Genomic DNA, 22,398 nt, shown 5'->3' with positions numbered 1-22,398 from the left:
ATTGTGTCCCAAATCCCCTAAAGTCCAGGCAGGAATGTCCATGGTTGTGGCTCTGTCCCAGATTCCCAAATCTTGTGGTGTCATTCCCTAAAGTCCAGGCAGGAATGTCCAGTGGTTGTGGCTGTGTCCCAAATTCCCCAAACCTTGGGGTGACATCCCCTAAAGTCCAGGCAGCAATGTCCAGTGGTTGTGGCTGTGTCCCAAATTCCCCAAACCTTAGGGTGACATCCCCTAAAGTCCAGGCAGCAATGTCCATGGTTGTGGCTGTGTCCCAAATTCCCAAACCTTGGGATGGCATCCCCTAAAGTCCAGGCAGGAATGTCCAGTGATTGTGATTGTGTCCCCAGTCCCCAAACCTTGTGGTGACATCCCCTAAAGTCCAGGCAGGAATGTCCATGGTTGTGATTGTGTCCCACATCCCCTAAAGTCCAGGCAGGAATGTCCATGGTTGTGATTGTGTCCCAAATCCCCTAAAGTCCAGGCAGGAATGTCCATGGTTGTGATTGTGTCCCACATCCCCTAAAGTCCAGGCAGGAATGCCCATGGTTGTGATTGTGTCCCAAATCCCCTAAAGTCCAGGCAGGAATGTCCATGGTTGTGATTGTGTCCCACATCCCCTAAAGTCCAGGCAGGAATGTCCAGCACCACCCCAGGACGAGGAGCTCAATGGGGCGATGGAGCCCCGTGAGTTTCAGGGAATTTCTGGGATCCCTGGAAGTTGTTCTGCTGGACCCTTGAGTTCCTGCTGGCCCGTGAGCACGGGTGGGAGATTTGACCATCCCAGCCATCCTCAGAGCTCCTCAGGAGGTGCTGGAGGTGCTGGAGAGCCAGGCTCATCCTCCCCTCCCTCCCTCCCTGGCCGCCCCTCATCCCCCCAAACCATGAGAGCCAAAACCACCCTTTTTCTCCCCAGATTGTCCCATCCTTGTTGTGCACAGAAGACTAATTTGGACTGAAAATGAGGATAATTGGGAACAACTCTATTTCCAGAACAAACTGAAGTTCATCACCGGGCTGGGGGAAGGGGGATAATGAGCAGATCTGGGCACGGGGAGCGGCTCGGGCACAGCTGGGATGGCTGTGGTCCCTGCAGCCAGCCCTGGATCTGCTGCCCATCGTGTTCAGTGCAGTTTGTCCCTCAGGAACTCCAGGAACTCCTGCAGACTCGTGAACAGCCTCAGCAGGATGGCTTTTGGGAAGGAAACTGTTATAAACTTGGCCGGTTTTGGTGTTGGTTCTGGTTCTTCTTCTTCTTCCTCCTCTGGTTCTGGTATCGGTTCCGGTTCTGGGATGGGTACCGGTATTGGCACCGGTTCTGGCTCCGACACTGGTTCTGGTTCAGGTTCTGGTTCTGGTGGCTCCTCCTCGATGATGAGGGTGGGTGGCTCCGGCTCGGGCGGAGGAGGCTCCGTTTGGGATGGGACCAATCCCATCTGCTCCTGGATCCAGGTGTGGAAGTGCTGGGTGGAGGTGAACACCCCCGGCCGCTTGGCCCCGGCGCAGCCCTTGCCCCAGCTGGCCAGGCCCACCAGCCAGAAGTAGTCACCAGTGTTGTCCTTGCAGACCAGGGGAGCCCCGCTGTCACCCTGCGACAGAGAGAGGGGTCAGGGGCTGCTCCGGGGTCACGGCCACACCCCGGGGTTATGGGGACACTGCATGGGATTGGGGGACAAAGCGCCAGGCCTTGGGGACATGGGGACATGGGAGAGGGACCCACAGATGGGGAGTGGCAGCCCTGGGACATGGGACAGGGATGGGAAAGGGAAAGGCCACCCAGGGATAAGGGACAGGGTGGGACATGCTGGGCTGAGGGTCCTGTGCTGGCTCTGGGGGTTCCGTGGCTGGCTCAGGGTCCCTGTGCTGCTCTGGGGGTTCCGTGGCTGGCTCAGGGTCCCTGTGCTGCTCTGGGGGTTCCGTGGCTGGCTCAGGGTCCCTGTGCTGGCTCGGGGGTTCCGTGGCTGGCTCAGGGTCCCTGTGCTGCTCTGGGGGTTCCGTGGCTGGCTCAGGGTCCCCGTGCCCAGCCCTGGGCCCAGCCCCACCTGGCAGGTGTCGATGCCGCCCCGCGGGTACCCCGCGCACAGGTCCTGGGGGTGCACGGCCCCCCCGTACCAGCGGCTGCTGTTGCACAGCTGGACGTCGATGAGCCGCACCTTGGCCTCCTGCAGCACCAGGTGTGGGCTGTGGGCTGTGGGCACACAGGGCATTGAGCACCCGGCACCTCCCCAGGGCCAGGCTGTGCCCCTGTCCCTCTGTGTCCCTGCCCAGAGCTCCGGGCACGGCCCAGACCCGGCTGCTGCAGCTTTGGCCTCCACCCTGGGCCAGGCCGTGTCCCTGTGGCCCCCAGCTCTCCCTCAGCCCCGGCGGGCACTGACCGCTCTCCGGGGTGGCTCTCCAGCCCGCCATGTAGCAGGTTTTCAGCTCGGGCACTGCCAGGGAGCTGTCGGGCACACAGGCCAGCTGGACGTAGTCGCTGCACTCCACGGGCTGCTCCAGCTCCAGCAGGGCGATGTTTTTGCTCTCCGGGCCTCTGTGGTAGTCCTGGTGCTTCACCACCCTCTTGATGTGGCGCCGCTTGGCCTCGGGGCCCGGCCTGCTCAGATCTGTGGCCCCGATCACCACCTTCCATGTGGAGGTGTCCCTGAGGAGCAGGAGATGGAGGAAGAACTGATGGAACAGAGCCAGGGGCTGCGGCAGCACCATGGCCTTCCTGCTGAGGGCAACCCCTGTGCTGAGGGGACACCCCTGACCCTGCTGTGGGGACAACCCTGACCCTGCTGTGGGCACATCCCTGATCCTGCTGTGGGCACATCCCTGATCCTCTTTTAGGGACAGCCCTGTCCCTGTGTGGGTATATCCCTGATTTTCCTGTGGGGACACTCCTGTCCCTGCTGTGGGCACATCCCTGACCCTCCTTTGGGGACACCCCTGCCCCTTCTGTGGGGACACCCCTGTCCCTGTGTTGGGTATATCCCTGATTTTCCTGTGGGGACACCCCTAACTCTGCTGAGGGGACACCCCTGCCCCTCTTTTGGGGACACCTCTGTCCCTGCTGGTCCTTACCCGGCCCTGGCGAAGCAGTGTGCCACCGTGAGCACCCACTGCGGGTGGATCAGTGCCCCCGAGCACATGTGCCACGTGCCGTTGGCCCAGGTGGCCTGGACGCTGACGATGCCAGGCCAGGTCCCTGAGGGGACACCGGGGCCATGCTTATCCAAGGCGGTGCCATCGGAGGAGCCCAAGGTGCTGTAGTCACCGTTGGAGGGGTCGTAGTCCCGAACCACGGAGCTGTGGTCGAAGGCCAAGGGCCGCAGCCCGCAGGTGCCTCTGGAAGCACAAAGCCGTCGGTGCCCTGCTCGGGGACAGCAGGGACAGGGACCCCGAGGGGCTCCTCTGTGCCCGGGCCGTGCCAGGGGAGCCCCCGAGTGTCCCCGAGCCCCCCGGGGCCACTGACCTGCAGGTGTCCCAGGTGGCCCCCGCGGGCCCGGCCAGGGCCAGCAGGACGAGCAGCCCCAGCAAAGCCATCGGTGCCAGCGCAGGTGGCAGAGCCAGAGCACAGCTGTCACCTCTGGTGGCACCACGGCCCTGGCGCTGCCCGCGGTGCCAGCGGGCTGGGGTGATGTCACAGAGGGGCCGGTTCCATGTGCGGGCACGGTGCCCTCGGGTGGGGGAGGGCAGCACAGAGCTGTGACCCAGGCGTGGCTTGGGCTGAAGGGACCTTGGGGACCCCGCTGGGGCAGAGGGGATGTCCCAGATCCAGGGATCCCAGCTGGGACCGAGTGGGGCGAGTGAGGTGAGGGGTCAGAGAGACGAGCTGGTGACAGAGGGGACACCCTGGGTGGCAGCAGCAGCAGCAGCTCAGGCTGGCACTGCCAGCAGCCCCACAGCAGCTCCAGCTGTCCCCACTGCTGTCCCTCTCAAGGGCTTCTCCCGGGACTGGCACAGCTGGGGAGCCTGGCCTGGAGAAGTTTCTCCCTCTCCCCACCTCAGGCCCATCCTCCCTCCCCTCCCTCCTCCCCCTCATCTCCCCCAAACCAGGCCCGACCCCCAGATTGTCCCATCCTTGTTTTTCCCAGGAGACTGAGGCGGACACGGCGGCTGAGGGGGAACTGGAACAACTCTAATTGAAGCACAAAGTGTGTTCCCCGCCGGGGCGGGCGCGGGGGCAGCGTGGGCAGGGCACAGCAGCCCTGGGCACGGGGGCTGAGCTGGCCCCGCAGCCACGGCCCCGGCGGGGGCTGCCGCGATCCTCCGCAGCCAGATCGGGGTCTGCCGCCCCTCCTGCTCAACGCAGCTCGTCCCTCAGGAACTTCAGGAACTTCTGCAGGCTCGCGTGGAACGCCAGCAGGACGGATTTTGGGAATGAAATCGTTATGGAGGTCTCCGACTCCGGCTGCGGTGGCGTCTCGATGACAGTGAGGGTCAGGGGTGGGGTTGGGGACAGGATGGGGCTCGGGGCGTGGGTCGGGGCTGGCTCTGTCGGCGAGCGGCTCGCGTCGGCTGCGGCCATTCCCATCTGCACCTGGATCCATCCTCGGAAGTGCTGCGTGGAGGTGAACACCCCCGGCCGCTTCTCTCCAACACAGCCCTTGCCCCAGCTGGCCAGGCCCACCAGCCAGAAGTAGTCACCGACGTGGTCCTTGCAGACCAGGGGACCCCCGATGTCCCCCTGCGGCAGGAGAGAGGGGTCAGGGGCTGCTCCGGGGTCACAGCCACACCCCGGGGTTGTGGGGACACTGCATGGGACTGGGGGACATGGGGACAGTGGGATGGGGACACACAGATGGCGAGTGACACAGGGCAGGATCCATGGATGGGAAAGGGAACAGGAACCCCTGGACAGGGACAGGGACACGGGGATGGGGACAGGCAGGGAGCAGTGACAGGGGTGGGACTGGGGCTGGCCCGGCCTGGGCCGTGCCTGAGGGGATGCAATGGTGGAAGGGGAAGGGAAGGGCAGCACGGAGGCACGGGAGAGGGATCGGGGGATTGGGGAAGGGCAGGACAGCCCTGGGACGTGGGACAGGACAGGGACATGGGGATGGACAAGGGACATCAATCAGTTCTGGGGACATGGGGCTGGGAGGGCACCGGGCCAGGCCCAGACAGAGCCAGGCCTTGCTGGGCTCAGGGTCCTGTGCTGGCTCTGGGGGTTCCGTGGCTGGCTCAGGGTCCCTGTGCTGCTCTGGGGGTTCCGTGGCTGGCTCAGGGTCCCTGTGCTGCTCTGGGGGTTCCGTGGCTGGCTCAGGGTCCCTGTGCTGCTCTGGGGGTTCCGTGGCTGGCTCAGGGTCCCTGTGCTGCTCTGGGGGTTCCGTGGCTGGCTCAGGGTCCCCGTGCCCAGCCCTGGGCCCAGCCCCACCTGGCAGGTGTCGATGCCGCCCCGCGGGTACCCCGCGCACAGGTCCTGGGGGTGCACGGCCCCCCCGTACCAGCGGCTGCTGTTGCACAGCTGGACGTCGATGAGCCGCACCTTGGCCTCCTGCAGCACCAGGCGTGGGCTGGGGGCTGTGGGCACACCGGGCACTGAGCACCCAGCACCTCCCTGGGCCGTGCCCAGTGCCAGGCTGTGCCCCTGTCCCTCTGTGTCCCTGCCCAGAGCTCCGGGCACGGCCCAGACCCGGCTCCTGCAGCTTTGGGCCAGCCCAGACGTGTCCCTGTGGTCCCCAACTCATCCTGAGCCCCGGCGGGCACTGACCGCTGTCCGGGGTGGCTCTCCAGCCCGCCACGTAGCAGGTTTTCAGCTCGGGCACTGCCAGGGAGCTCTCGGGCACGCAGCCCAGCTGGACGTAATCGCTGCACTCCACGGGCTGCTCCAGCTCCAGCAGGGCAATGTTGTTCATGGCCGTGGCAGCCACGTAGTTCTGGTGCTTCAGGAGCCTCTTGACGCGCCTCACCGCGGCCTCGGGGCCCGGCTGCCCCACGTCCGTGGCCCCCATCACCACCGTGTAAATGGAGATGTCCCTGGGGCGCAGGAAAGGGACAGAGGGGTGACACGGAGCGGAGGCATGGCATGTGGCAGCCCAGCAGCTGAACTTGTGGGGCACACCCCTGACCCTGCTGGGGACACCCCTGTCCCTGCTGGGGACACCCCTGACCCGGCTGGGGACATCCCTGTCCCTGCTGGGGACACCCCTGTCCCTGCTGGGGACACATCCCTGTCCCTGCTGGGGGCACATCCCTGACCTTGCTGGGGACACATCCCTGTCCCTGCTGGGCACATCCCTGACCTTGCTGGGGACATCCCTGACCTTGCTAGGGACACCCCTGTCCCTGCTGGGGACATCCCTGACCTTGCTGGGGGCATCCCTGTCCCTGCTGGGGACACCCCTGATCCTGCTGGGGACACATCCCTGTCCCTGCTGGGGACACACCCCTGACCTTGCTGGGGACACCCCTGTCCCTGCTGGGCACATCCCTGACCTTGCTGGGGACATCCCTGTCCCTGCTGGGGACACCCCTGACCCTGCTGGGGACACACCCCTGTCCCTGCTGGGGACATCCCTGTCCCTGCTGGGGACACCCCTGACCCTGCTGGGGGCACATCCCTGTCCCTGCTGGGGGCACATCCCTGACCTTGCTGGGGACACACCCCTGACCCTGCTGGGGACATCCCTGTCCCTGCTGGGGACACCCCTGACCCTGCTGGGGGCACACCCCTGTCCCTGCTGGGGACACCCCTGACCCTGCTGGGGGCACATCCCTGACCCTGCTGGGGACATCCCTGACCTTGCTGGGGACATCCCTGTCCCTGCTGGGGACACCCCTGATCCTGCTGGGGACACATCCCTGTCCCTGCTGGGCACATCCCTGTCCCTGCTGGGGACACACCCCTGACCCTGCTGGGGGCACATCCCTGTCCCTGCTGGGGACACACCCCTGTCCCTGCTGGGGACACCCCTGACCCTGCTGGGGACACACCTGACCCGGCTGGTCCTTACCCAGACCTGAAGAAGCACTGGGCCACCGTGAGCACCCACTGGGGGTGGATCAGTGCCCCCGAGCACATGTGCCACGTGCCGTTCTCCAGGGTGGCCTGGACGCTGACGATGCCAGGCCAGGTCCCTGAGGGGACACCGGGGCTATCCATGTCGAGGGAGGCGACACCAGAAGAGCCCAAGGTGGCGTAGTCACCCTCGGAGGGGCCGTAGTTGGCAGCCACGGAGCTGTGGTCGAAGGCCAAGGGCCGCAGCCCGCAGGTGCCTCTGGAAGCACAAAGCCGTCGGTGCCCTGCTCGGGGACAGCAGGGACAGGGACCCCGAGGGGCTCCTCTGTGCCCGGGCCGTGCCAGGGGAGCCCCCGAGTGTCCCCGAGCCCCCCGGGGCCACTGACCTGCAGGTGTCCCAGGTGGCCCCCGCGGGCCCGGCCAGGGCCAGCAGGACGAGCAGCCCCAGCAAAGCCATCGGTGCCAGCGCAGGTGGCAGAGCCAGAGCACAGCTGTCACCTCTGGTGGCACCACGGCCCTGGCGCTGCCCGCGGTGCCAGCGCGCCGGGGTGATGTCACAGAGCGGCGGAACCTTGGAACGCTCGGGGTGGCAGCGCCCGCGCGGGGCCACCAGGGGCCACCAGGGCCACCAGGGCCACCAGGGCCACCTCCCGTGCCACCTCCCGCCGTGCCCGGCCAGCCCCGCCGGCCCCGGGCTGGCGCCGCCTCAAATGGAGCACGAGATGGATGCAGCCATGAATAATTAATCGTTAGGGCTCTCGGTGCTTCATTAGCTGTAATTTATAATGACTAATGATATTCCGTATTTGTTTACCTTGGTGGTAACCTCGCTGTAGCATTATGGTGTTGATTACCACTAATATTATTACAAATTGGTATTAATACATAAAATAATGCTTATTTATAATGTAATAATATTAAAATATTTTATTTGTAATAATTCCTGTTAATTATATTATGTAAACATATTTATATATTGTTACATTAATTGTATATTAATACATTATTATATATCAATACATTAATACATTGTTATACACAAATGCATTAATTATATATTAATACATTACTATATTATTTCATTAATAGTGTATCTTTACGGAAACAAAGGCACCAATCCTTGTTGTGTGTGGAAAGGGATTTAATAGTGTTTTATTCTATTTCAATACCATATTATATTATATTAATAATATAATATAATATAACGTAATATAATATCATATCATATCATATCATATGAATTATATCATATTATATATTATATTAAATATATTATATAAATATAATATAACTTATATAATATATTAAATATAATATAAATATAAGATGATATAAATTATATCATATTATATTATATATTACCTTATATTAAATATAATATATAATATAAATATAATATAGATTATATAATATTCTATAATCTATATTATATTATAGTTAATATAATATGTATATAATATAAATTATATCATATTCTATTATTTATATTATATTATATTATATTATATTATATTATATTATATTATATTACATTATTCCTATTTATATTATTTTATTCTTTATTATTATACTATATCATGTTAAGATCCATTTTCTACATAAAATACATAAATAGCCCATAATATAAAACGTGTAATTTCTCTATATCCTTTATACAGTATACATTTATTTGCATATATGATCAAATCCTACACACACTTTTAACTGAACAAAATATAAACTTTAAGAAACCTAAGTAAAAGAAAAGTTAATATAAGCTTAAAAAACTGAATAAATTGTATGGGTGTCTGGTATGGAATATATTATCAAAAATGGGATCAGACTTTTGCTGCATTTCTCTTCTGGGCGGGGATGGGCACAGCTGGGTGGGCAGGGGAACATCTGGATGGGGCACAGTGGGGCGGGGCACAGCTGGGCTTGGCAGGGGCACAGCTGCAGGGGCGGGGGCACATCTGCATGGCTGGGGCACATCTGGCGGGGCGGGGGCACATCTGCATGGCTGGGGCACATCTGGCGGGGCGGGGCCGGGGCTGAGCGCGGCACGGGCGGGCGGCAGCGGAGCCACGGTGAGGGGCCGGGGCCGGGCCGGGGGCGGCCGGGGGTCCGAACATCCCGGGGGCCGGGGGCTGCTGCCCACCGCGCTGCCCCAGACCCACCCACCCCTGCCCCCTGCCCAGCCCCCAGACCCATAATCCCCTCGCCCATGCTCTACAACTGCCCAGCCCCCAGCCCCATAAACCCCCGCCCCCAGCCCAGCCCCCAGACCCATAATCCCCTCGGCCATGCTCTATAACTGCCCAGCCCCCAGATCCATAAACCCCCGCCCCCTGCCCTGCCCCCAGACCCATAATCCCCTCGCCCATGCTCTACAACTGCTCCACCCCCCTGCCCCATAAACCCCCGGCCCCAAAACCCCGGCCCCCTGCCCCATACCGGCCCAGCCCCCAGCCCCAAAAACCCCGGCCCCCTGCCCCAAAAACCCCCAACCCCAAAATCCCCGGCCCCCTGCCCCATAAACCCCAGCCCCAAAATCCCCGGCCCCCTGCCCCATAAACCCCCGCCCCCAGCCCCAAAATCCCCGGCCCCCGGCCCCCTGCCCCATAAACCCCACCCCAAAATCCCCTGCCCTATACCCGCCCAGCCCCTAACGCCCCCGTTGCTCACAGCGGGTCTGGGGGGGTTGGGTACCCCCGGGGTGCCTCCCTCGCCATGGGGGGCGGTGCTTGGGGTGCCCCCGGGGTTTTGGGGTGCCCGGCTGCTGAGGCTGCGGTGCCCGCGGCCCCCAGGAGCTGCCCGGCCCCGGGTGCCGGCAGGATGGCGCTGCTCCCCGTCGTGGCGCTCCTGGCTCTGTGCCCCCTCCTCGCCCGGGCAGGTACCCACGGGCAGCGGGGTGGGGGGTCCGGGCAGAGCCCCCCGCCCCCCGGGGACCCCCTTCCCAACCCCCCCTTTCCTCCCCTGCGCGGTGGGAGCCCCGAGGGGAGGGCGGGGGAGCCGTTCCCGGCAGGGCGGTGACTCACGGGGCGGCTGCTTGGCACCGGCGAGCCCTCGGTGCTGGCACCGCGACCTGGCACCAGCGAGCCCTCGGTGCTGGCACCACCGAGCTCTCGGTCCTGGCACCGGGTCCTGGCACCCCCGAACTCCCGGTCCTGGCACCCCCGAACTCCCGGTCCTGGCACCCCCGAGCCCCAGGTCCTGGCACCTCCAAGCCCTGGGTGCCGGCACCCCCAAACACCCGGTCCTGGCACCCCCGAGCCCTCGGTGCCAGCACCGGGACCTGGCACCCCCGAACACCCGGTCCTGGCACCGGGACATGGCACCTCCAAGCCCTCGGTGCCGGCATCCCCAAACTCCCGGTCCTGGCACCCCCGAGCTCTCGGTGCCGGCACCGGGACCTGGCACCCCCAAACACCCGATCCTGGCACCGGGACATGGCACCCCCGAGCCCCAGGTCCTGGCACCTCCAAGCCCTCGGTGCCGGCGCCTCCCGCCGTGTCCCCACAGATGTCCCCTGTCCCCTTCAGAGCCCCCTTGCCCCAGGTGACCCCTCCACCCGCCGTACCCCATCCCTGGTGTCCCCTCGCGGTGACCCCGCCGTGTCCCCTCCCAGAGCAGCCCGTCACCGTCACGGTGACCGCGGCCATCGGCGAGGACGCCTGCCTGCCCTGCGGCTCGCAGCCCTGGGGCGACCTGCGCGGCGTCACCCTCAGCTGCACCCAGCAGGCCGGCGGCCACCGCGCTGTCCCCGTGCTCAGCCACCGCCTGGGCTGGCAGCCGCCGCCCCCCGGGCCGGGCTGGCAGCCGCCCGTGCAGCCCGACAGCCGCTTCAGGGGCAGGGTGGCCTTCTGCGCCGCGGGGACAGGGGACAGCGGCGTGTCGCTGCTGCTCAGGAACCTCAGCCGTCCCGATTTCGGGAATTACTCGTGCTACGCCGCCCGCGCCGCGGCCCCGCGGCTGCTCTGCTCCCTGCTGCTGCAGCCCGCGGGGACAGGTGAGTGGGGACGGTGGCACTGTCCCCTCTGGGGTCCCTCGCTTCCCTGCTGTGTCCAGTGCTGGCCCCGTCTGGGTGCTGCCAGAATTTGGGGGTGTCCCCAGTTCCTGGTGTGTCTGTCACCTCTGTTGTCCCCTGGTCATCCCTGTCCTCATTTGGGTGGTGCCAGAATTTGGGGGTGTCCCCAGTTCCCTGGTGTGTTTGTCCTCTGTCCCCATCCAGAATTTGGGGGTGTCCCCAGTCCCCTGCTGTGTCCAGTTCTCTCCCCATCCAACTCGTGCCAGAATTTGTGGGTGTCCCCAGTTTTCTGCTGTGTCCAGTCCTGTCCCCGTCTGGGTGCTGCCAGAATTTGGGGGTGTCCCCATTTCCTGGTGTGTCTGTCACCTGTGTTGTCCCCATTTGGGTGGTGCCAGAATTTGGAGGTGTCCCCAGTCCCCTGCTGTGTTTGTCCTCTGTCCCCATCCAGAATTTGGGGGTGTCCCCAGTCCCCTGCTGTGTTTGTCCTCTGTCCCCATCCAGAATTTGGGGGTGTCCCCAGTTTTCTGCTGTGTCCAGTCCTGTCCCCATCTGGGTGGTGCCACATTTTGGGGTTGTCCCCATTCACTGCTGTATCTGTCACCTGCCTTGTCCCCTGGTCCATCCCTGTCCCCATCTGGGTGGTACCCCACACTCTTCACCCCAATTTGGGGGTGTCCCTAATTCCCTGACACATCTGTCCCTTCCTCCAGCCCTGTCCTCATCTGGATGGTGACAGAATTTGGGGGTGTCCCCAATTCCCTGACACATCTGTCACCTCCCACAGCTCTGTCCCCATCTCGGTGATGCCAGGTGCCCCAGCCCTGTTTGGGATCCCCAAAAGGTGTCTGTCCCCTGTCCCACCTTGTCAGTGCCAGGTGTCCCTGCCCTGTGCCCCTGCCCTGTTTGGGGTCCCCACATGCCCTGACGTGTCCCCTGTCCCTGCTGTGTCCATCCCCTGTCCCTGCTGTGTCCGTCCCCTGTCCCCCGTCCCTGCTGTGTCCGTGTGTCCCCGGCTGCTCCCCCGGGGCAGTTTGGGGTTGCCCCGGCCTGGCAGGGCACAGGGAGCGGGGGTGGCCCGGCTGGTGTCCCCACGTGCCGGTGCCACCCCGCAGAGGTCCCCAAGGCCGCGGAGCCGGACATGCTGCTGGTGGTGTGTGTCCTCACGGCCGCCTTCACCGCGGTGGCCATCGGGGTCATGGTGTGTGCCCGCTGCCAGGGCCACTGCTGGGGGCGCGCAGGTGGGCCTGGGCACACAGGGGGTGTGGGGGGCACAAAGGGGGTGTTTGGGGGGCACAAAGGGGGTGTTTGGGGTGCTGGGGGGCACAGGGGGGTGTTGGGGGGCACAAAGGGGGTGTTTGGGGTGTTTGGGGGGCACAAAGGGGGTGTTTGGGGGGCACAAAGGGGGTGCTGGGGGGTGTTGGGGGGCACAAAGGGGGTGTTTGGGGTGCTGGGGGGCACAGGGGGTGTTGGGGGGCACAAAGGGGGTGCTGGGGGGCACAGGGGGTGTTGTAGGATGAGGGCAGCTGGAGAACCCCTGGTCCACTGGGGATGGGATTCTGTGTGGGAGGGGATTTCCAGCTCCCTTGTGGGGATGGGATGGGATCCATGGGATGGGATGAGACAGGATCGATGGGATGGGATGGGATCCATAGGATTGGATGGGATGGGATCCATGGGATGGTTTGGGATGGGATGGGACGGGATGGGACGGGATGGGATGGGATCCATAGGATGGGATGGGACGGGACGGGATGGGACGGGACGGGATGGGACGGGATGGGACGGGACGGGATGGGACGGGATGGGATGGGACGGGATGGGACGGGACGGGATGGGACGGGACGGGATGGGACGGGACGGGATGGGACGGGACGGGATCCATAGGATGGGATGGGACGGGACGGGATGGGACGGGATGGGACGGGACGGGATGGGATGGGACGGGACGGGATGGGACGGGACGGGACGGGATGGGACGGGACGGGATGGGATGGGACGGGACGGGATGGGATGGGACGGGACGGGATGGGACGGGACGGGACGGGATGGGATGGGACGGGACGGGATGGGACGGGACGGGATGGGATGGGACGGGATGGGATGGGATGGGACGGGACGGGACGGGATGGGATCCATAGGATGGGACGGGGCGGGATGGGATGGGATCCATAGGATGGGATGGGACGGGGCGGGATGGGATGGGACGGGATGGGACAGGATGGGGAGGGAATGGGGTGGGGATGACAGCAGGGATGAACACAAGGCAGGGATGAGGACAAGGGGGCAGATGGTGACAGGACAGGGACAGGGATGGGGACAGCCGCGTGTGGGGCCGCGCGTGTCCCGTGTCCCCACTCACTGTCCCCTCAGCGCGGGGCCCAGCCCGGGAGCCCGCCGCCGAGGCTGTGGGGGAAGGACAAGAGGTGGCCTTGGGTGACCTCAAGAGTGCCAGCCCCTGAGGCCACCCCAGCTGGACAGGTCCGCGTGTGACAGGGGCCAGGACACGGCCCCGCCTGCCCCGGGGGTTTGGGGGTGCGGGGCGGGTTTGGGGGTGCGGGGCGGGTTTGGGGCAGGGGGCTCTGCTCGGACCCCCGGGCAGGGGACAGCTTGGGGCGACACCCACACCCCATGGCTGGGGGGACAAACCTGAGACCCCAAATAAAGAGCATTGCTCCAGAGTGGGGTGACCCCTCTTTCCACCCATGGGGGGTTTGGGGGGGATGTGGGGTACGGGGGTCCTGTTAGGGCTGGGGTTGACAGGGTGTCCCCGTTCAGGGACAGGCTGTGGGGTCACGGGGGTCCCCGTTTAGGGACAGGCTGTGGGGTCAGGGGTGTCCCCGTTCAGGGACAGGCTGTGGGGTCACGGGGTGTCCCTGCTTAGGGACAGGCTGTGGGGTCACGGGGTGTCCCTGCTTAGGGACAGGCTGTGGGGTCACGGGGTGTTTCCATTTAGGGACAGGCTGTGGGGTCACGGGGGTCCCCGTTTAGGGACAGGCTGTGGGGTCACGGGGTGTTTCCATTTAGGGACAGGCTGTGGGGTCAGGGGTGTCCCTGCTTAGGGACAGGCTGGGGGGTCACGGGGTGTTTCCGTTTAGGGACAGGCTGTGGGGTCACGGGGTGTTTCCATTTAGGGACAGGCTGTGGGGTCACGGGGGTCCCCGTTTAGGGACAGGCTGTGGGGTCACGGGGTGTTTCCATTTAGGGACAGGCTGTGGGGTCAGGGGTGTCCCTGCTTAGGGACAGGCTGGGGGGTCACGGGGTGTTTCCGTTTAGGGACAGGCTGTGGGGTCAGGGGTGTCCCTGTTTAGGGACAGGCTGTGGGGTCACGGGGTGTCCCCGTTCAGGGACAGGCTGTGGGGTCACGGGGTGTTTCCATTTAGGGACAGGCTGTGGGGTCACGGGGGTCCCCGTTTAGGGACAGGCTGTGGGGTCAGGGGTGTCCCTGTTTAGGGACAGGCTGTGGGGTCACGGGGTGTTTCCATTTAGGGACAGGCTGTGGGGTCACGGGGTGTTTCCATTTAGGGACAGGCTGTGGGGTCACGGGGTGTTTCCATTTAGGGACAGGCTGTGGGGTCACGGGGTGTTTCCATTTAGGGACAGGCTGGGGGGTCACGGGGGTCCCCAAACGCGCTCGTTCCCTCACGGCCGCTGGGCGGCGCTGTCGGCGGAGGGCGGGGCAGGGTTGGCTCCGCCCAGTGACACGCCCATCACTCCATATATGGTAATATATTGTAACACACACTCCTGATCTTTCCATGGCCACGCCCCCTGCCCACGACCACGCCCCTTGTCCCGCCCGTCTTCAAAGGCGCCGGGAGGGAAATTTGGGATGTCTGGGATCCCGCGGGGCTCCTCGGGCTCCTGCTCCCCTTCCTCTCCTCCTCCTCCTCCTCCCGTGGCCATTGCTGAGGTTCAGGGGGCCACCAGAGCCTCCCTTCTCCTCCCCGTGCCCTCCTCTTCACCCCAGGGATCCCATCCCCGGGATCCCATCCCCTCCCATCCCATTGATCGATCCCAAGCCATGGATCCCATCCTATCGATCCCATCCTATGGATCCCATCCCATCCCATGTCATAGATCCCATCCCATCCCATCCCATCCCATCCCATCCCGTAGATCCCATGGATCCCATCTCATCCCATGGATCCCATCTCATCCCATGGATCCCATCCTATGGATCGATCCTAAGCCATGGATCCCATCCCATGGATCCCATCCCATAGAACCCATGGATCCCATCCCATGGATCCCATCCCATAGAACCCATGGATCCCATCCCATGGATCCCGTCTCATCCCATGGATCCCATCCCATGGGTCCCATCCCCTGGATCCCATCCCATCTCGTAGAACCCATGGATCCAATCCCATGGATCCCATCCCCTGGATCCCATCCCATCCCATTATCCCATCCCATCCCATTATCCCATCCCATGGAACCCATCCCATCCCATTATCCCATCCCCTGGATCCCATCCCATCCCATGGATCCCATCCCATCCCATTATCCCATCCCATGGAACCCATCCCATCCCATTATCCCATCCCAAGGATCCCATCCCATCCCAAGGATCCCATCCCATCCCCTGGATCCCATCCCATCCCATGGCTCCCTTTCTTGAACCCCTCCTGTGAGGTTCAGCCCCCCCAGACCCCGTGGGGTGTCTGACAGACCCCACCACCATTTGGGGGCTGCTCCCAGCAGCTCCCCAAGGCAACGGCTGTGCTGGGGCTGGGACGGGCTCCCCTGCGGCCCGAAAAGCACAAAGGGCTTCTTGGTTTTGGTTCCTCTGCCCCAAGCTCTCGCGTTCCTCCGGAAAGGGCCGTGCCAGCAGCTGCTCCCGGGGATTTCCAGCCCAGCCCTAGGAGGGAAGTGATAAAAAATGGAATAATAGCAATAAATTAAATTATAGCTGCGGGGCGGTGCTCCCTCCGAGCAAAGGGTGGTGGGACAAGGTGACTAGCCAAGAAAACTGAAATGTCAGGCAAAAAAAACCAGGGCAAAATTCATCCCAAAAATGGAGTTTGAGGGTTGGATCCTGTTGGGGAAGGGAGCTGTCGCTCCCTGGTGTCCCGGGAGCCACCGAAGTGTCCCCGTTGGGGCAGCAGAGGGGTGGATTTGGGGTTCGGGTTTGGGCTCCCCCTCCCCTGGGCTGGAGAGGTCACCGAGGACACAGAGTCAGCGTTGTTTTCAGCAAATCCGGGTCAGAGGCTCAGCCGCGTCCCTTCAGCACAGCCCCGAACCCCCAGCCGGGCCGGCCACGTCTCAGGGACGAGAGCTCCCGGTGTCCCCGTGTCCCTGCAAGGACGGCCACCCGGGTGGAAATCACGAATTACGGCCACAATCACAACACTCCACACCCCCTCCAAGCTGCGGGTTCTCTGGGGCACGGGCCGCGCGGTTGGGGCGGGTTCGGGACGGCCCGGGCGGGATTTGGCCCCGCACGGACCGGGACGGGACGGGGTGCGCGGGCCCTTTAAATCCCGGACAGGTGCGGCAGCGAGGGGGCGGGACCCGCGGGGCTGAGTGACGGGGCGGCTGCCCAATGGGAAGGCAGAGTGAGGAGGGGCCAGCCAATGAGCGGGCGGGAAGGGGGGGGCTCGGTGCGGGGCGAAGAGGGGACCGGTCCGGTTCGGCTGCGCTCGGCTCCGCTCGGCTCCGTTCGGCCCCGCTCGGCCTCGTTCGGCCCCGCTCGGCCCCGCTCGGCCATGGCGAAGAGGGCGGCCGTCCCCGCCGGGCCCCTCGGGGACGATTTCTCCTTCGTGAGCCCGGTGGCCAAGTACGTGCTCTTCTTCTTCAACCTGCTCTTCTGGGTGAGTGCGGGGGCACCGCGACAGCCCGTCCCGAAGGACGCCCGCACCCCGCGGCTGTCCCCATCCCCGCGCCCCGCTGGGACACCGCCAGCCCCGGGAGCCCCATCCCCGAGATCCCACCGGGACCCCCTGCTCCCGGGAATGTCTCCATCCCTGATCCCTGTTGGGATCCCCCAGCCCTTGGGAATGTCCCCATCCCTGAATCCTACTGGGATCCCCCATCCCCAGGGACCCCCAGCGCCTGGGAATGTCTCCATCCCTGAACCTTTTTGGGATCCCCCATCCCCGAGATCCCACCGGGACCCCCCGCTCCCGGGAATGTCTCCATCCCTAAACTCTTCTGGGATCCCCCAGTCCTTGGGAGTGTCTCCATCCCTGAATCTTTTTAGGATCCCCCATGTCTGGGACCCTCAGCTCCTGGGAATGTCTCCATCCCCGAACCCTACTGGGATCCCCCATCTCCGGGACCCCACTGGGACCCCCAGCCCTTGGGAATGTCTCCACCCCTGATCCCCCATCCCCAGGGACCCCCAGCCCTTGGGAATGTCTCCATCCCTGAACCCTGTTGGGATCCCCCATCCCCAAGGACCCCCAGCCCTCTCTCCAGCCCTATTTGGTCCCTGTTTGGGACCCTGCATTCCCCCAGCCCCCCTCCATCCCCAGGATCCCACCGGGAGCCCCTTGTCTTCAGACCTGTCCCCACCCCTGGTCCCCTCTGGAATCTGCTCTCCTCGGGGTCCCTGGAGCCCCCCAACCCACCGTGACCCCATTCCTGAGGGACTCCTGGCCCCTGGCGGTGTCCCCATCCCACCGGGATCCCCCATTCCAGAGCCTACAGAAGGGGTTCCCTATTCCCCGAGGGTTTTGGGGTCCTTTGGGTCCCCAACACTTCCCCGGGACCCTTCCTGGCCCCACAGGGGTGACAGCCCCCTGGAGAGGGGGACAGAGCTCCTCTTGTCCCCAGCCCACCCCAGGGACATCTCCTGTAAGGAGGCCGCAGTTTTCCATCTTTGGGGGCCTTTTTGATGTTTTTTTTCCTAATATTTTGAGGGATTTTTATGTTTTGGGGAAGTTTTATATTTTGAGTACTTTTTTTATGTTTCAGGGACTTTTTACAAACATTTTGCAGATTTTTGTACTGCTTGGGAAATTTGGGGGGTTTTTTTTATATTTTAGGGGCGTTTTTTTTAATGCTTTTGTGGGTTATTTCCGTGTTTGCAATCCTATTTTTGAGGAAGTTTCTCACTTCCCATAAACCACATCCCTGTGTCCAGCCACCCGCAGAGGAACAGCACTCCCCGGGAGGTGGGGACAGAGGTGACCTCCAGGGAGGTGGGGACAGAGGTGACCTCCAGGGGGGTGGGGACAGAGGTGACCTCCAGGGGGGTGGGGACAGAGGTGAGCTCCCAGTAGGAGGGGACACGGTGTGACAAGGGGAAACTGAGGCAGCGGCTGCAGCTCTGGTGCATCCCTGGCTTCGGGGGGGCTGCAGGCGGGGCCGTGGGGGTGGCACGGGCGCGGTGACGCCCGCGGGGGTCACCTGTGTCCCTCTGCAGATGATCTCCATGGTGATGGTGGCCGTGGGGGTGTACGCCCGGCTGCTGAAGCACGCAGGTGAGCTCGGGGGCTCCCCGGCCCCGCTGGCCCCGAGCCGCCAGCGCTCTGCGGGTGGCATCGGGGGTGCTGGGGGTGCTGGCAGCGTGGTGACAGCTCGCCCGTGGTGACAGAGGCGGCCATGGCGTGCCTGGCAGTGGACCCTGCCATCCTCCTGGTGGTGGTGGGCGTCCTCACCTTCCTCATCACCTTCTGCGGCTGCGTCGGCTCCCTGCGGGAGAACATCTGCCTGCTGCAGATGGTGAGCCCTGCCAGGGCTGGGCACCCTGCTGGGGACCCTGGTGGCATCTCGGTGCTCCCCTCGCTGTCACGTTGCTCTTCCCCTCGCTGTCACGTTGCTCTTCCCGCAGTTCTCCGTCTGCCTGACCATCATCTTCCTCCTGCAGCTGGCGGCCGGCGTGCTGGGCTTTGTGTTCTCTGATAAGGTGCTGACAGGGGAGGGCAGTGGGGGTGCTGGGCGCCCCCAGTCCTGTCCTGCTGGGTGACAGGCTCGCTGCTGTCCCCGTTTGTCCCCAGGCCCGCGGGAAGGTCAGCGAGATCATCAACGGGGCCATCGTGCACTACCGGGACGACCCGGACCTGCAGAACCTCATCGACTTCGGGCAGAAGGAGGTGACAGGGGGGTCTGCAGGCTCGGGGTGTCCCCACAGTGGATGAGGACGTGTCCCCACTTCTGTGTCAGGTTACATCTGTGGGGTAGCACGGGTTGGGGACTCTTCCAAGATGTTCACAGTGATGTCCTGCCGGGCTGGGGGCACGAAGAGCCCTGAGTGTCCTGTGCCCTGCTGTGGGGGTCCCCTCCCCGCTGAGCCCCCTGCCCTGCCCGCAGTTCAGCTGCTGCGGGGGTGTCTCCTACAAGGACTGGTCCCAGAACATGTACTTCAACTGCACGGCCACCAACCCCAGCCGCGAGCGCTGCTCCGTGCCCTTCTCCTGCTGCCTGCACGACGCCGACCAGGTCTGTGCTGGGGGGCCTCAGGGGACCCTGCCCCGTGCCTGCCCTCCTTCCCGGGGCTGTGCTGGGCCTGCAGCCCTGCCCGAGGGGAGGGAACGCCAATGGACCCCATCCCACCCTCTGGTTTGTGTCCCCATCCCACCCTCTGGTTTGGGTTCCCCATCCCACCCTCTGGGTTTGTGTCCCCATCCCACCTTCTGGTTTGTGTCCCCATCCCACACTCCTGGTTTGTGTCCCCATCCCACCCTCTGGTTTGTGTCCCCATCCCACCCTCTGGGTTTGTGTCCCCATCCCACCCTCTGGTTTGTGTCCCCATCCCACCCTCTGGGTTTGGGTTCCCATCCCACACTCCTGGTTTGTGTCCCCATCCCACACTCTGGGTTTGTGACCCCAGTTCCACCCTCTGGGTTTGGGTTCCCCCATCCCACCTTCCAGGTTTGTGTCCCCAAATCCACCCTCTGAGTTTATGTCCCCAGTTCCACCCTCTGGGTTTGGGTTCCCCCATCCCACACTCTGCGTTTGGGTTCCCCTATCCCACCCTCTCGGTTTATGTTCCCCAGTTCCACCCTCTGGGTTTGGGTTCCCCATCCCAACCGCTGGTTTTGGGGACTCCTGGGTGGAAATGCTGTGGTGAGGTGGGGGAGAATTCTCCCTCTCCAGAGCTGGAATTGGCTCTTTGGGGCCAGGTGGCTCTGGAGGGCTGGCGTGGGGACACTGAGGAAGGGACACCCCACCAAGGCAGGGGCCTGGTCGCTCCAGCTGCCCCCCTAGAGCAGGGAGCCCAGTGTGCCCTGTCCCCAGCCCCTCTGTGCCCTGTCCCCTCTCCCAGGCTGTCATCAACACCATGTGTGGCCACGGGATGCAGGCCAGGGGCTACCTGGAGGCCAGTGCCTTCATCCACACCAACGGCTGCATCGACAAGCTGGTCAACTGGAGCCACAGCAACCTGTTCCTGCTGGGGGGCATCGCCCTGGGGCTGGCCCTGCCCCAGGTACTGCGGGGCTGCCCCAGGGCTCTGCTCTGTGGGGTTTGGGGGAGCTGCCTTAATTAATGGTGGCTGATTGTGAGATGGGGGAGTCGGGATGGCATTTGGGGTGGGGGAGTGATGGAAATGTCCGGCACGGGGGGCACTGTGGGGTGACACTGCCTGGTGTCGCTCAGTACCTCCCTCTGCCCTTCCTTCTCCTCCCTCTCCCCCATCCCTCTTGCTCTTTCTCACCCTTTCTCTCGCTTTTCTCTCCTTCCTGTTCCTCTCCCACTTCCCTCTTCCCCTTCCCTCCATCTCCCTTTCTCTCCCTGCTTCCTCTTTCCTTCCTTTTTCCTCTCTCATTTCCTTCACTGTTCCCCTTCCTCTATCTGTTCCCTTCTCCTCCGTCTTCCTCTCCCCTTATTCTTCCTACTCCCTTCTTCCCCTTTGCTTTTGCCTTCCCTTTATCTCACTTTCCCTCTCCATCTCCCCCTTCCTCCTCTCCCCTCCCTCTCCTTACCTATCCCCCTTTCCTCTCCCATCCCTCTGCTTTTCCCACTCCCCTCCTCTCTGGATTCCCTCCCCATCCCTCTCCCCTGCAGCTGGTGGGCATCGTCCTGGCGCGCCTCCTCATCAACCAGATCCGCGACCAGGTCAAGCTGCAGCTCTACAACCAGCAGCACCGGGCAGACCCCTGGTCCTGAGCCCTGAGCCCGCGGCCTCCCGGCGGCCGTTCCCCATCCCCGGGGCCGTTCCCCATCCCCGGGGCCGTTCCCCATCCCCGGGGCCGCGGGGACAGCCCGAGGGGCCTCGCTGGAGCAGCGGGAATGCGGATCCGCGGAGGAGCCTCCGTGCCCTCGGCAGCCGGCGCTGGGCTCGGCCTGGAGGTGCTGAGCTGAAGCAGCGCTGGAGGATCGCTGTCTGTCTGTCTGTCCACCCTGCTGGTGCACAAAGTGGTGTGCTTCCCCTCCCCGCGTGTGCTGGAGAGGGACTGACTCAGTTTGTCTGTCTGTCCGTGCACCGAGCTGCCTTCGCCCAGGCCGGGCTGCGGCACCGCGGCCATTCCCCCCATGGCCGCGGGGACAGCCGAGGGCACAGCGGGGCTGACCCAGGGCCAGCCGGGGGGATGTGCCCACTCCTTGGCGTTCCCGGACAATAAAGACACGAGGCCGGAGGCTCCGAGCTGTGCCGGGCTGCGCGGGGACACCGCGGTGGCTCTGGGGACACCGAGGCCGCCGCAGGCCGCACCGCCTGTGCTGCTGTGAGACCCCAAAACGAGCGGGCAAAGCGGCTGAGGGGCCAGGCCCGGCCCCTCGGAGCTGTCGCAAACCCGTGGGTGGAGTTTTTTGGGGTTGGGTTTTTAGTGCGTGTGGTGGTTTTTTTTTTATTTTAATTTTGCTTCAGCTCGGGCTGGGTGGTCCCTCCCGCGGAGGGAGCCGGGATGCGGCCCAGCGCCCGGCTCTTTGTGTGCGGCCGGGAGGCTTCTCTCCCATGAAAAAACCTCTTTTTTTGGCTTTTTTCCCCTCAAAATCCGCCTCATCCCACCGCCGAAATGTGATTTCTTCCCCCAAAAGCGATTGCTTCTCCGAGCAGTGGCACCTCCCCGCAGAAAAAGTTATTTTTTCCCCTCCGAAATTCACTTTTTTTCCCCAAAACTTCCCCTCTTAAGAGCTACTTCTCGCTCCAAAAAAGCAAGTTTACTCTAAGAAGTAGCTGCTCTCAAAAAAAATGACTTTTCCCCCTCAAAATCCCCATCTTTTCTTCCCCCAAAAGGGACTTTCCCCGAAAAACCAACTTTTCTTTACCCAAAAGTGTCTTTTGCCCCTCAAACTGATTTTCCCTCTCCAAAAAAGGTGACTTACCCCTGAAAAAGGGACTTTCCTCCACAAAAATCAAGTTTTCTTCCCCCAAAATCGTCTTTTCTCCCCTAAAATTGGTTTTTCCCCAAAGAGTACTCCCCCCCAAAAAAAAGTAACTTTTTTTTTCCCCAGAAAAAGTGTATTTTGTCCCAGAAAAGTAACTTTTACTCCCCAAAAAGTAACTTTTCCCTTTAAAAAGTGACTTTTCTTCTCCCAAAGGTGGCTTCTTTCCCCCCAAAGGCAA

General features: G+C 62.7%; 4 protein-coding genes across 6 annotated transcripts; 2 read left to right on the top strand and 2 right to left on the bottom strand.

Annotated features, from left to right (window-relative positions):
* Positions 1 to 956: 956 nt before the first annotated feature.
* LOC135291986 (acrosin-like) lies at positions 957 to 3,578 on the bottom strand. The gene is made up of 5 exons (XM_064406219.1): positions 3,452 to 3,578; positions 3,061 to 3,324; positions 2,373 to 2,638; positions 2,040 to 2,185; positions 957 to 1,586 (listed from the first exon to the last, which is right to left on the bottom strand). The coding sequence occupies exons 1-5, from the start codon at positions 3,520 to 3,522 to the stop codon at positions 1,122 to 1,124; spliced, it is 1,212 nt and encodes a 403-aa protein (XP_064262289.1). The 5' UTR covers positions 3,523 to 3,578; the 3' UTR covers positions 957 to 1,121.
* A 665-nt stretch (positions 3,579 to 4,243) lies between these two features.
* Positions 4,244 to 7,549, bottom strand: LOC135291990 (acrosin-like). Its single transcript, XM_064406223.1, has 5 exons — positions 7,327 to 7,549; positions 6,936 to 7,199; positions 5,693 to 5,958; positions 5,357 to 5,502; positions 4,244 to 4,666 (listed from the first exon to the last, which is right to left on the bottom strand). Exons 1-5 carry the CDS (start codon positions 7,395 to 7,397, stop codon positions 4,283 to 4,285), a joined length of 1,131 nt encoding a protein of 376 aa, XP_064262293.1. The 5' UTR covers positions 7,398 to 7,549; the 3' UTR covers positions 4,244 to 4,282.
* Positions 7,550 to 8,955: 1,406 nt separating this feature from the next.
* Positions 8,956 to 13,494, top strand: LOC135291993 (uncharacterized). 2 transcript variants are annotated; one of them, XM_064406228.1, is made up of 5 exons: positions 8,956 to 9,006; positions 9,727 to 9,812; positions 10,548 to 10,928; positions 12,059 to 12,184; positions 13,317 to 13,494. In XM_064406228.1, exons 2-5 carry the CDS (start codon positions 9,755 to 9,757, stop codon positions 13,403 to 13,405), a joined length of 654 nt encoding a protein of 217 aa, XP_064262298.1. In that variant the 5' UTR covers positions 8,956 to 9,006; positions 9,727 to 9,754; the 3' UTR covers positions 13,406 to 13,494. The 2 variants fall into 2 exon arrangements, with proteins under 2 accessions (XP_064262298.1, XP_064262297.1); XM_064406227.1 differs by lacking the exon at positions 8,956 to 9,006 and having other exon boundaries at positions 9,566 to 9,812.
* A 3,090-nt stretch (positions 13,495 to 16,584) lies between these two features.
* Positions 16,585 to 21,491, top strand: TSPAN33 (tetraspanin 33). Of its 2 annotated transcripts, none has more exons than XM_064406235.1 (8): positions 16,585 to 16,759; positions 18,316 to 18,373; positions 18,487 to 18,614; positions 18,724 to 18,798; positions 18,890 to 18,985; positions 19,203 to 19,331; positions 20,158 to 20,319; positions 20,898 to 21,491. In XM_064406235.1, exons 1-8 carry the CDS (start codon positions 16,655 to 16,657, stop codon positions 20,997 to 20,999), a joined length of 855 nt encoding a protein of 284 aa, XP_064262305.1. In that variant the 5' UTR covers positions 16,585 to 16,654; the 3' UTR covers positions 21,000 to 21,491. The 2 variants fall into 2 exon arrangements, with proteins under 2 accessions (XP_064262305.1, XP_064262306.1); XM_064406236.1 differs by having other exon boundaries at positions 16,595 to 16,725.
* Positions 21,492 to 22,398: the final 907 nt, after the last annotated feature.

Source organism: Passer domesticus, unplaced genomic scaffold (assembly GCF_036417665.1).
Source record: "Passer domesticus isolate bPasDom1 unplaced genomic scaffold, bPasDom1.hap1 HAP1_SCAFFOLD_174, whole genome shotgun sequence".
NCBI classification, from domain to species: domain Eukaryota; kingdom Metazoa; phylum Chordata; class Aves; order Passeriformes; family Passeridae; genus Passer; species Passer domesticus.
The sequence above is the reverse complement of the archived record's forward strand: the minus strand, read 5'-3'. Positions and strand labels throughout refer to the sequence as shown.

What these genes read in the sequence shown, in the direction of transcription:
- LOC135291986 (XM_064406219.1), bottom strand. Translation starts at nt 3,522, where the DNA reads ATGGCTTTGCTGGGGCTGCTCGTCCTGCTGGCCCTGGCCGGGCCCGCG. An exon ending in GCCACCTGGGACACCTGCAG is followed by an intron (nt 3,325 to 3,451) that starts GTCAGTGGCCCC and finishes TTGTGCTTCCAG; the next exon opens with AGGCACCTGCGGGCTGCGGC. An exon ending in CACTGCTTCGCCAGGGCCGG is followed by an intron (nt 2,639 to 3,060) that starts GTAAGGACCAGC and finishes CCTGCTCCTCAG; the next exon opens with GGACACCTCCACATGGAAGG.
- LOC135291993 (XM_064406227.1), top strand. Translation starts at nt 9,650, where the DNA reads ATGGGGGGCGGTGCTTGGGGTGCCCCCGGGGTTTTGGGGTGCCCGGCT. An exon ending in GCTGCAGCCCGCGGGGACAG is followed by an intron (nt 10,929 to 12,058) that starts GTGAGTGGGGAC and finishes GCCACCCCGCAG; the next exon opens with AGGTCCCCAAGGCCGCGGAG. An exon ending in CCACTGCTGGGGGCGCGCAG is followed by an intron (nt 12,185 to 13,316) that starts GTGGGCCTGGGC and finishes CTGTCCCCTCAG; the next exon opens with CGCGGGGCCCAGCCCGGGAG.
- TSPAN33 (XM_064406235.1), top strand. Translation starts at nt 16,655, where the DNA reads ATGGCGAAGAGGGCGGCCGTCCCCGCCGGGCCCCTCGGGGACGATTTC. An exon ending in TCTTCAACCTGCTCTTCTGG is followed by an intron (nt 16,760 to 18,315) that starts GTGAGTGCGGGG and finishes GTCCCTCTGCAG; the next exon opens with ATGATCTCCATGGTGATGGT. An exon ending in CCGGCTGCTGAAGCACGCAG is followed by an intron (nt 18,374 to 18,486) that starts GTGAGCTCGGGG and finishes CCGTGGTGACAG; the next exon opens with AGGCGGCCATGGCGTGCCTG.
- LOC135291990 (XM_064406223.1), bottom strand. Translation starts at nt 7,397, where the DNA reads ATGGCTTTGCTGGGGCTGCTCGTCCTGCTGGCCCTGGCCGGGCCCGCG. An exon ending in GAGAGCCACCCCGGACAGCG is followed by an intron (nt 5,503 to 5,692) that starts GTCAGTGCCCGC and finishes GTGTGCCCACAG; the next exon opens with CCCCCAGCCCACGCCTGGTG. An exon ending in GCGGCATCGACACCTGCCAG is followed by an intron (nt 4,667 to 5,356) that starts GTGGGGCTGGGC and finishes CTCCTGCCGCAG; the next exon opens with GGGGACATCGGGGGTCCCCT.